The 13,084-nt window shown below is 41.1% G+C and overlaps 1 protein-coding gene across 1 annotated transcript in view; it reads left to right on the forward strand.

Annotated features, from left to right (window-relative positions):
- Positions 1-2,716: 2,716 nt before the first annotated feature.
- Positions 2,717-13,084, forward strand: part of LOC149249985 (epoxide hydrolase 3-like) — a 251,064-nt gene continuing 240,696 nt past the window's right edge. The window contains exons 1-2 of the mRNA XM_089458875.1: positions 2,717-2,992; positions 3,188-3,399. Of these exons, the coding sequence (XP_089315001.1) occupies positions 2,926-2,992; positions 3,188-3,399 (279 nt within the window). The 5' untranslated portion in view covers positions 2,717-2,925. The remainder of the gene's footprint in view (positions 2,993-3,187; positions 3,400-13,084) is intronic.

Consider the following 13,084-nt stretch of genomic DNA (forward strand, 5'->3'; position numbering starts at 1 on the left):
CGATTATCACAATGTTAAAAAAAACACAATACAATACTGTGACGAATAGAAGAGTAGCACAATACAATACTGTAATACTGTGACGAACAAAAGAGAAGAGACTACACTGAAATGAGAATTGAAGTGGTTAAATGCTTACTCCTTACCATCATATTTATACACGTTAGCTCTAAAGTCCAGTGGACTCCACAACTGCAAGCAATCTCCAGTTCATAACTATTTCTTGTTACTCGGTGACTGGTCTGTTCGCTCGGTGAACACACCTGCATCACAATATGCTAATGCCATTCGGGGAAAAAGAACTGACCTCCAATATGCCATTCGTGGGGAAAAGAACTGACCTCCAAGCGCAGGATTTAAGGCGCCTTAAGCCTGTTCAGTGCCCTACCAAGAAATCCAAAGGCAGCCTCCACATGTAAAATATCCATGCTTTCCACACATGAATGCGTCCGTTGGCCGTTCAGAGGGCGATTTGAGGGGAATAAACACTCTACCCAAGCAAGTAATACCAGGTTCTGTACTTATTGGGGAAGATGACCTCACTATAATGGATGGGAGGAATTGTTTTTGTCTACCACCAAGTTGTCGGAGAAAACCATGCCAGTGAGCAAGCCGCCGGAGCAAACCATGGAAAACCATAGTAATATCATGTATTTCATGATATACAACTGGTGAGCCCTTGTAATGCATATAGAACTTGAAATCCATGGAGAACAAAGATCAATCTGAACCTTTCGCTTTTGAAATACATTGTCATATGTCAGACTGCACAGACTGGAAATCCATGGAGAACAAAGATCAATCTGAACCTTTCGCTTTTGAAATACATTGTCATATATCAAACTGCACAGACAGATAACCTAAAGTTTTGCGTTTTGCTTACTAAGACATTAACATGTACCTGTCTCAATTTCATACTCTACCGCGAAGTGGCCATGTGAGTTGCATGCAAGCACTACGTGGACCCATTAGTTTGTTGTGTTGTTTTTATCAATATATAGATTTTTAAATATTTATACATGGGCTGCAAGCAACCTCATAGTTGTTCTTGTCATTTTCTTTGGCAAAAATGCTTTATCAATAGTTACCCCTAGGATTAAGGCATTTGGATGCAAAAGTATCTGTTATTCTCAGGGTAAGTAGTATCTGCATCTAGCAATCAAATTCTGGTATTCTGCATCTAGGAATCAGATTTTGATATCTGCATCCAAGAATCAAATTCTGCCTTAATGTGCATCTGGGACTATCTGGGACTAACTATAATCAGATTCTGCATCTCGGGCTGACTATTACGGAAACAGACAAGCAATCTTTCAAGAGACTAAAGCTTAGAGTCTAGGGCTTGAACGGAACTACAATCCATAGGGCAGTCCATGCAGCTTCATGCTTGGACTAAGATAGTTTTCTATTAAGGCGATTGACTCAGGCTTTAAGGCATTAGGTGTGAAGCACCCAGCAATTTGCAAGCCTCAAATAGCCCAACTGATCAGAGTTTTCACTTTTAATTTCGAAGAAACCAAATAGTAAGTTACAAATTGAGCATTATCACAAACAGCGCAAAACTTAATTAAACCTTATCACGAACAGCTCAAAACTTAATTAAACCTTATCAAACAACGAAAAAACAAAATAAAGAGACATTGAAGAAAATGAAAACTAAAGCCTTATCACAAACAACGAAAAACCTAATTAAACCTCATATCAAACAACGAAAAAACCAAATAGAAAAGATCTTGAAGTAAAAGATAACTAATGAAAAAATTAAATAAATAATTACTAAGAAAAGACATTGAAGAAAAAGAGAACTAATGAAAGAACTAAATAAATAAAAATAATTAGTAAATGGAAAAGATTTAAAAAAGTTTAAGAAGAATGAGTATTTTTGGACCAGTAAAATTGGAAAAATATTTTATTTTGAAATGTGGAATTTCCACACTTATTTTGTTTTCGAAAGCATCAGAAATATCAAAAAAACAATTATAATTACAACACTTACGATTAATAATTATAATTACAACCATTACGATTAATAATTATAATTACAACAATTACAATTACACTTACAACAGTATATTAACATCTATTCTTTAACAATTAAAAAATTGAATCAACTCATCATTAATTTAAATAATAAAAAATTAAATTGCAAAAAATTTTTAACAAAAAACTAATAATGTTACAAACTATTTCTAATTTCATAAATTTTAAAATTTCATTTTATTTTCATTTAATAGAAACAAAAATCAATTTTATAGATTATTTCTAATCTCATAAACTTTAAAATTTCATTTCATTTTCATTTCCCAATAAAAACAAATAAGACATCCCATAAAAAAAACGACTGACCAAAAAACAAATAAAAAAAATACCATCCCAATCACTGTGGGATGAAAACGACATCTGCTGTTTGTGACAACACCCATAGAAAACGACTGACCAAAAAACAAATAGAAAAAGATACCATCCCAACCACTTAGAGCTCATAGAAAACGACTGACCAAAAACAAATAGAAAAAGATACCATCCCAACCACTTAGAGCTCATAGAAAACGACTGACCAAAAACAAATAGAAAAAGATACCATCCCAACCACTTAGTCATCTCATAGAAAACGACATCTGCCATTAATTATGGAAATTTGAGCAATTAAAATGTTTGTGACAACACTCCCATAGAAAACGACAGACCAAAAAAATAGAAAAAAGATATCATCCCAACTACTTAGCCATCCCATAGAAAATGACATCCGCCATTAATTACAGAAATTTGGGCAATTAAAATGTTTGTGACAACACTGATACTATCGTAGAGCATTGACCGCAAACCAACGGTATTACTGGAATACCACTTGGCGAAAGGAAAGTGAGCATTGATCGCAAACCAACGGTATTCCTGGAACACCCCTATCTAAAGGAAAGTGTGATAATGGAGATAACTCACAGGATCGTAGAGACAAATGGCATCAAAATGCACATTGCTGAGCAAGGATCAGGTAGGTGCATCATCTAATTCATTCGTTGATGACAGCTTATTATACTGTTTGCATACATGGTGTGGTCATTGTAACTCCGAGCACTTCAGGGATGTAGGGAAGAAGCATTACTGTATGTCTATGTCTGGAAGAAGGAAGACTGTAGGTCTATTTTTGTGAATTCTGATGGAAATAAACTATATGGATGGTGAACAGGTCCGGTTGTACTGCTGCTACATGGGTTTCCGGAGTTGTGGTATTCATGGCGCCATCAGATTCCCGTGCTCGCAGCGGCGGGATACCATGCAGTGGCCCCAGACATGCGAGGATATGGAGACACAGATGCCCCACTTGGTGCTCACAATTACACTTATTTCCATATTGTTGGGGACTTGATTGGCTTGCTTGATGCCCTTGGTGTAGAGAAGGTGTGTGTGACATGAACTAAAATTTGGTTTGTCGGGTTATGTTGGACAAGAAGAACGCCCTTTTTCCGACTATTACACTGGAATTTAGCCAGATTATTGACAGAGTCTCTTTCAAATTAGATACCCCTAGGTGGGGCCAAAGTCGTTTGGACATTCACATGGCTTTAACTTTATGAAACATTGTATGAATATTCTGCTTTTGCAGATGATACGCTTCACTGTTAACATGTTTATAGGGAATTTTAACCTTAATGGGCATGAAACATCCCACCTCACCTCAAACTAAAACCCATCGATAATTACAATTTAGAGGTTGGATTTCTTCAGTGTGCTCTGACTCTCTTTTATGAGAAAAAGTATTCAAAATATCATCTGCAAAGCTTTTAGTTTCAAGGGATGGCCTAGTACCCTGTAAAACTCTACCCAATGACAGAAATATTCTTGTCAGCAGAAAAAAAAATGACGTGTGTATAACAAAACTCAAGGCATTTAGACCGAGGCAAGCTATAAAAAATCCGATCTATATCAATATCCATATCCACACGATGTATAAAAACTCCTATGGATCTGGCCGCTTTAAAGTCCTGTTCCACATTCACCTGCAACCTACTTAGGCTGGTTAACCATGCATGGACTTTTAGAACCTCTGATTGAAGGTTAATTCTTCAAAGTTAAAATATCAGATCTTGCTCATAATTACCCCTTAAAATACCACTTGGTCTCTATTCAGTAAACCCTAGCCCTTTTGATATGAAATAGGTGGAATTACTTAATTCCATGATAAGAAAATATACATTTTGTCAAGAAAATACACATTTTGTTTATGTTGAATGGGTACGCGCCCCCCTGGAAAACCCCTTATAAATTGTGTTACCATGTTACGGAGACTTCTAAATGGGTTGGGAACGTTCTAGAATGGTTGGGGACGTCATCAGGGATGCAGGGACTTCTAAGTCGTTCCCACTCTGTCCCCTATAGAAATTGGGGACTGTCAATTGCCCCTCGACTCCACTTGCGGTCTAAGGTTAAAAATAAATCAGAAAACTAGATCTAAGCCTTCACCCACCTCAACTCTAAAACATAGTCTAAACGTTCTATGCTTTTGCCTTTTACTGGGATTTTTTTTTGATGAGTTATACTCAAAATTTGGCCAAAAATTGTTGGAATGGCAGATTTCAATTGTTAAATCTGTATATACGGAGTGTCCTGGTTTTTTTTGGGGATTTGAATCTGTTTTATGTATTCAAAAATGCATTTCAATGAATGAAAAATAGTGATCTCACCAAGAATCGTAGCGCTTGATTTTGACAAAAAAGGAAAAAATGTATTGAAGTTAGACTTGGCCAATTTTTAAACCTTCAATTCTTCTCCTCATGCTCAATTGCTCTTCTGTTTGCTGTGGGTACTCACAGGTTAATAGACTTCTCCTAGAGCACACTAGTTAGTGTCTCCTACATAGCTCTATTTCTTGAAATTGGTGTTTGTGCTAAAATATAGTACAACACACCGGTTGGCTTCTCCTACAATGCACTATTTTTAAAACTTGGTGCTCGCGCTCAAATGTAGCACAATTGCGTTTCCCTTTTTCATGATTATATCACCATCGAAAGCATTGAAGAGTTCAATAATATGGAAAACTTAGGTTCGTTCATTTTTTTGTGCGCTTGAATACGTTTTCTTGTTAATGAGTAACTTTGATGCACACGTTAGCCTGCATGCTCAGCCTAGTGCAAGTTGTCTTGCAACAAAATTGTTCCCCTGTTTAGATTTTCTTTCCATCTCAAAGGCAAGTCAACTATGTCTTTTATGATGCAACTATAATTCCAATGAAAGAGACAATGGTGTATTTTCAATTGGTCTAGCAACAAAAACTATTTATTGTACTCTACAATGTATTTGTTTCAATTTGCCAATTGAGTATTTGGTTTTGTAATTAATAAATTATAAATATGAATTTTAGATTTCTTAACTTCATATATATATATATATATATATATATATATATATATATTATTGTTGTGATCAACTTGCTGTCCCCTTTAAAATTTGGGGTTGCACTCTAGCTACCTTGGAAACTCGTCCCCGTGATTCCCCTGTCCCCAAAGCTAGTGCAATATTGCAACATAGCATTTTGTAGATTCTATTGGCATTGCATAGATCAGTGGTATGATCCTCAAGAAAGCACGCGAGACATTGCTCCCATATCTTTCACATAAAGGGTCTCAAAACTTGAGGAGATGCATCTTCCATAGTAAGCCAAAAATATAGAGTGTAGTTAATTATGACAAAAATTCAAAAGATATATTTGTTCAATAATCTACTACTAGACTTCAAATCTGGTGTTAACCATTACATCTTCTGGAATGAAGAGGCAATTGACTGAATTTGTTGACCTTGTTGACCACTCCGTGTCAACTACCCTATAGCAGTGCACATTTTTTCAAAGCATTCCATCATGTTCGAGTAGTTACACATCCAAAGATCATCATTATTCTTCCGTATTTTTGTCAATTTTGTAATCCAAATTTTGCAGCCCTGTGGCCATTGTAAAATGATTCTAGTATGTTTATAAAGCCATGTAAAACACCTAGGTAAGTTTAAGTTTTTTAGCAAAAAGTTTCACTATAGGGAGTTTTTTACCCTCCGCTAATTATTTGTTTTTTATAAACCCTTATAATTGGCAGAGTTTTTCTCCCAAATATACCCCAAAGCTAGAGTGGGGCTCAATGGTGAAGTCTTAGATGAGTCTTAGTGTATTGAGTCGATGTAAGTCATCATGCTAGATCATGTCTTAAGACTCGCAAAATTTGGTTAAGTCTAAGTGTCTAATTTTAATTGAGTCGATGTAAGTCATCATGCTAGATTAGGTCTTAAGACTCGCAAAATTTGGTTAAGTCTAAGTGTCTAATTTTAATTATTAAAATTTCCCACTGGTCGGGATTTTAATAAATATTTTGATGTAAAATAAAAAAATGTAATCTCTATAGAAGTTGATGGGGGTAGAGTACTCGTAATTAGAACCTCTACATCTCAACTCTCTATTTAGACAATTTTTTGAGGGTTGATGTTATCACCTAAAAGATGATCATTTAACCATTTTTAACTAGGTGGATCGAAATACACCATGTATGATTAATTTTACCATAGTAAAATCACTTTCACCATAGGAAATAATTTAGTAAACCATTTTTATTAAATTATTTATGTTTAAATAAAAAAAAACCCAATGAAAATAATTGAATAAATCATTATTTATTTAATTTTCTCTAGAAATAATTATTAAATAATTATTTGATAGTTATTTCTTAACAATTTTGACTAAATCACCTTGGAATAATTAAATAAATCACTTTTATTTATTTTTCCATATTCTTATTTTTGGAATAATTGTTAAACCATTGTTTAAAAACTATTTCAAATTCACACTTTTTTTAATCTTTGCAAATTGATTAATAAATCATTTTATTTGTTAATTATTCCAACCATTTTCTAAATAGAGATATTTGGCCATTTTGAATATCTTTCCCTCTCCAAAAATATAATAAAGTATTCCTAACTGTTAGATTTTGATTTAGTCAATAATATTTTATTATTTTCCAATTCCTAATTGATCCCAATACTTTGTGTCATGTTCCTTCTCAAAGACATTTGTAACAGGGTGCTGTTACACAATTTTGGACAATTTTGGCTAAGGATGGGGACCCACCAATTTCGACTTAGGGACTTCAGAGGCAATTCAACTTAATTTGATGGCTAGTGGAATGTGGGGGCCACCCGCATGGTATTCGAATTGGCCCATTCAAATAGCTTGGAGGGAAAGTCGAATGGGTTGATGGAGGGACCCACATGAGGCAATGAAGGCCCAAGGAATTATAAGGAGGGAGCAACTCTCATTTTGGGATTCATTCATACATCTTGCAAACAAAATCACTTGACTGTTCACTCTGCTGTTTAGCTGAGTCAACCGGCTGTTTAGCCACGAGTCTTCCAAGCGGGAGATTCAACCTCTACTTCGGGGGACCATCTGTGCCTTCCCTAGAGAGGCAGTTCCACAAAGATTTCAGGAGTTCCAGGGCAGTGACATAGCATTACCATACAATGCAGAACAGGGAGTGCATATTTCTGGGCAGCCAGAGAATACACAAAGGGAGATAGAGGCCAACAAAGATCAGATGTTTGCCGGAGAGTTAGAGAGCAAAGGTAGCAGCAATAAACCAACATTCTTGCTGAGTTTTACAGCCAATAGAGCTAGCATTCCAACAGTTCGAATTGCTGGGCTAGGGGATAGTGCAGAGGCCACTCAACAGTTTTTCGTGGAGCTTAGGAGCAGGTGTCTTAGGCCAAGAGCTCATCCGAGAAGTTAGGGATTGGATAGCAAGGGTTAGCCCAACACTTTGGGGGCATTTCTGGGAGGATTTACAGGCAGTTTCCAGCAGGCCGAGTTTTGCAGTTGCAGCTGAAGTTGGGCTCCAAGGGGGTCGAATTTCAGAAGTCTAAACCAACCAAAATCCTTCGTGGGTTTTTCTGGGTTTAGGCCAAGGAGTCCAGGGTTAAAATCACATACTTTTCTTGGCAGTAAAAGTGCACCTTTCAGCCATTCGAAGTTCAGCAGAAAGGCAAGTTTCTAGGGCAGTGGAGTGCAGATTGGTGTAGCAGCTGAACAACCTTCAGTTCAACCATTTTCTCACCTGGGTTTGGTCATGCTTGTCCATTGAGACAAGCCTAGGTGCACTATCTTGTCATCTATTGTATTTGGCCTTCAGAAAATTAATAAAATGGCTCAGCAGTTCCATATTTGCAGCTTTTCTGTGAATGTTTAATGAGTATTTCGTTTTTATAAATTGCTACACATATTTTTGCTTTGTATCACTTGTATTTCCTATTTAGGATCATTACAGTGGTATCATAGCCTAGTTCTTGGCTCAGTTGTGGGGATTGTCTCCTATGAGAGAGGGGGACCAACAAAACATCACCTACCGTAGGTAGAGGTACCGGAGCAGAGAAAGAGAGTTGGAGATTTCTCCAAACACAGAGGACAGAGGGAAAGCAATGGTAGAAGAGGAAGACATTGTGGAACCCAAGAGAAGGGAAGAGGTGGCTTTCAACAACCTCCGGAGGGCCCTGAGTGACTTAGCCAAGGGTCAGAAAGACATGCTGGAAGAGATCAAGTCGTAGAACAAAGAGAGGACCACCCCTAGAGGGTTTCTGTTCGGGGAAACTTTTGGGGCCTCTCAACCATTCGATCATCCCTCACCAGCAGCGCAACGCCCATCAACCAGTGTGCCAACTCATGTGACACTGCCTTCTTTCGTGCCAGTGGCACAAATCAAGCTTGCAGGGGAGGAAGACCCCCCTCAGATGGGAGATTACTTCAGAGAGTGGTAGTTTATGGATGAAGACTTTAAGGAAGCCCTCTCCTTCAGAGATTACTGCAAGCTCAAGCAAAGTGAGAAGAACTAGGGTTATGGAGGACAGGGGACCCAAAATTATGAGTTGTAGAGGACCATAGGTAGGATGCATTTCCCTACTTTCGATGGCACTGCCAAGTGCACGGCCAGGGCTTGGGTTGAGAAGATGGACACCTACTTCCAAGTCAACCAAATGATAGAGTAGGAAGCCATCAAGATGGCCACGCTGCACATGGAGGGGGTAGCCCATGATTGGTTGTTTCATGGCTTGACCACCCTAGGGCATGCCCACGTGGTTTCTTATGAGGACTTCACCAGGAGGGTGGTGGAGTGTTTTGATCAGAGGGATCCAGAGGCCCATTTCAGAGAGCTGACCCAATTGTGCCAAATAGGCAACCTAGAGCTATACATCTCTGAGTTTCTGCGAGTGTCAGTGATGGTCTCGGATCTATCTGAGGCAAGGAGGGTGTATACCTTCATTGAGGGCTTTCTTGAACCCTTGCGTGGACTGGTGAAGTCACGCAGACCCTCCACACTGCAGGAAGCAGTCTTGTGCACCAGAGATCTACAAGAGGCCATCCCAAAGACTACAACACCTTTTCTCGCACATACCCCTTTTCCACACAAGGGGCATGAGACTAGACCTCCACCTCAGAGGACCACACAGGGGAGGGGTCAGTTAGATGATGAGACATGGGGGGACCTCAGGAGGAGGAAGTTGTGCTTCACATGCAGGGAGCCCTGGGCACCAGGCCATCTGTGCACGCTGGTAGAGCACACTACATTGAGGTTTTTTCTGACAGTGACGAGGACGACGTGGTGGAGCAGGATTGTGGTGTGGTAGAGGGTGAGAGTCCAGCTTGTAGAGGGCCACCACCATCGCCTCTACAGGGTGGGGCATCCCTTGCCCCAGCCGGGGGAGTCCTTGCTTCCTTATGCGGGATTCCCAAATTTTTGACACTGAGGATCAGAGGCACTGTACAGGGGCAGAGGGTATTCGTTCTAGTTGACAGTGGGGTTACCACAATTTCATAGATGCCCAGTTGGTGTAGAGGAAGGGCCTCACCATGGCTGAGTTTGAGGGCTTCTCAATCCTAGTATCAGGTGATTGTACCATATAGTGCACTAGATATGTGCCTTCCTTGACAGTAGTTATGGGGAACTACTCAACGACAAACCATTTCTTTGTGGTCGATATGCTGGACACCAACGTGGTGATGGGTGTCCAGTGTCTGTATTCCCTTGGGTGAGTCACGACAGATTGGAGGAAGCCATAGATGGAGTTCATTGGGCCGGATGGCAAAATGGTAGTTTTGACAAGCATGTAGTCTTATCCACCTCAGACAGTTCCGGCCCACAGGATGGAGGCAAACCTACAACATGGGGATATTGCATGGGTAGTTGAGTTGAGGATCTTAGAGACTGGGGGATAGGGTCAGCCACCAGGGTCAGTAGTGTTTGGGGACATTCCACCAGGGCAGCCACCAGATAGAGGATTTGAGCACACTATTGAGTTGGAGCCGGGTGTGCAGGCAGTGATCACCACCCCTTACAGGCATCCCAAAGCCTATAAGGACGAGATAGAGAAGGCCATCCAGGAGCTGCTAGCATTGGGCCATATCAGGCCAAGTTCCAGTCCTTTTGCTTCTTCAGTAGTGCTAGTGAAGAAGAAGGATGGATCATGGAACCCTTCGAATGTGCATTGACTACCAGGCCCTCAACCGGAAGACACTGAAGAACCGGTACCCCATCCCCGCATAGATGAGTTGATGGATGAGCTTAGAGGAGCCAAGTACTTCTCTAAGATCGATTTGCGTTTAGGGTACCGCCAGATCAGGGTGAGGGATAAGGATATCCCTAAGACATCTTTGCAGTGCCACTTTGGGCACTTTGAGTTCCTGGTCATGCCATTTGGGCTGACCAATGCTCTGACCGTCTTCCAGTCATGCATGAACCATGTCTTTCAGGGACAGTTGAGGAGGTTGGTGCTAGTTGTCTTTGATGACATTCTGATTTACAACCGGACATGGGAGGAGCACCTCCAACACTTGGAGGAGGTACTGCGCATTCTGGAGGAGTAGTGGTTTTATGCCAAGCTCTCCAAGTGCGTGTTTGGGTTGACAGAGATGCTCTACCTAGGGCATATCATTGTTGCTGAGGGGGTGAAGGTCCATGAGGAGAAGATTTGGGCCATCTGGGATTGGCCAGTACCCCGAGATGTGACTATGCTGAGGGGCTTCTTGGGAATTTGCACCTACTACTGAAAGTTTGTCAAGGGGTTCTCACAGCTGGCAGCATCCTTGACAAGTTGACCGACTTGACCAAGGGAGGGGCCTTCGCATGGACTGATGGAGCACAGGTTGCCTTTGATCGCCTCAAGGAGGTGATGGGAAGTTTCCCAGTCTTGGCACTTTCGGATTTTTCCCAGCCATTCACTGTGGAGTGTGATGCATCCGAGGTAGGAGTTGGAGCAGTATTGTCACAGGAGGGGCATCCCATTGCTTTCGAGAGTCGGAAGCTCCTACCACATGAGCTGTCATATTCCATATATGACAAGGAGATGCTGGCCATCATGCATGCATTGGCCAAATTCCGTGAGTACTTGGTGGGCAACAGGTGTCGAGTGAAGACCGATCACAATAGTCTTCGACACTTCATGGGGTAGCAGGGCCTCAATGACAGGTAACAGAGATGGGTCATCAAGGTGCATGCCTATGACTTTGATATAAAGTATGTGCGGGGGAAGCACAATGTGGTGGCCGATGCTCCCCAAGAACATAGTGAGCGACAGGGACATCAGATTCATATGAGGCTTTTGGCAGGAGCTCTTCAAACTGGTAGGGACTGAGCTCACTCCTAGCACCAACTATCATCCTCAGACAGATGGCCAGACCGAGAGAGTTAACCAGTGGCTGGAGGGGTACTTGAGGAACTATGTGACTGGTCAACGGAGGGCTTGGATTTGGTGGTTGCATCTAGGCGAGTACTGCTACAACACCACGCACCACATGTCCATCAGTATGACTCCTTTCCATGCTCTATATGGATATGATGCATTATCTTTTGCTGACATTGTTTTTGGAGACAACCGAGCCCCAAAGGCTAAAGACTGGGTCCAAGAGAGCCAAGACATCCTCAAGGTTCTCAAGGATAATTTAGTGATTGCCCAGAATCAGCAGAAAGTATAGGCAGACCGGCACAGGACGGAGAGGCACTTCGAGGAGGGGGACTTTGTCATGTTCCTTCTCAAACACATTTGTAACTGGGTGCAACTACACAATTTTGCACAATTTTGGTGAAGAGAACCCAACATTTTCAACTTAGGGACTTAGGAGGCAATTCAAATTAATTTGGTTGCTAGTGGAATGTGGGGGCCACCCGCATGGGAATTCAAATTGGCCCATTCGAATAGCTTGGAGGGAAAGTCGAATAGGTGGATGGAGGGGCCCACATGAGGCAAGGGAGGCCCAAGGAGTTATAAGGAGGGAGCAACTCTCATTTTGGGATTCATTCATACATCTTGCTAACAAAATCACTTGGCTGTTCACTCTGTTGTTTAGCTGAGTCAACCGGCTGTTTAGCCACGAATCTCTCAAGCGGGAGATTCAATCTCTACTTCGGGGGACCATTCGTGCCTGCCCTAGAGAGGCAGTTCTACAAGGATTTCAGGAGTTCCGAGGCAGTGACATAGCACCACCAACCAACGCAGAGCAAGGAGTGCATATTTCTGGGCAGTTAGAAAACATGCAGAGGGAGATTGAGGCAAGTAGAGATTTGATTGCTTGTCTGGGAGTTGGGGAGCTGACATAGCAACATCAAACTAGCGTTCTTGCTGGGTTTTACAGCTAGTTGAGCCAAGAGATCATCCCGGGAGTCAGGGATTGGATAGCACAGGTGAACTCAGCATTTTGGAGAAGCTTTCAGGTGGACTTATAGGTAGTTTCCAGCAAGTCGAAATTGGTAGCTAGAGCTAAGGTGAGGCTCCAAGGGGGTTGAAAATCAGAAGTCTAAACCAGCTAAAATCCTTTCTGAGTTTTTCTGGGTCTTTGACAAGGATCCCAAATATAAAGTTTCATAATTTTCTGAGCATCGGAGGTGGGGTTTTAAGCCATATATTTGCAACAAACAGTGTAGAATTGTTGGGGATTGAATAGTGCCTTTGGGGGTCGATTTTTGGAAGTCCAAATCGGGCCAAACCATTTCTAGGTTTTTGTGGGTTTTGACCAAGGAGTCCGGGGTTAAAAGCATATAAATTTCTAGGCAGTTTCACTGCACCT

Source organism: Pinus tabuliformis, chromosome 7, assembly GCF_031772625.1.
Source record: "Pinus tabuliformis cultivar Carrire ecotype Pingquan chromosome 7, CPIR1, whole genome shotgun sequence".
In the NCBI taxonomy this organism is placed as follows: domain Eukaryota; kingdom Viridiplantae; phylum Streptophyta; class Pinopsida; order Pinales; family Pinaceae; genus Pinus; species Pinus tabuliformis.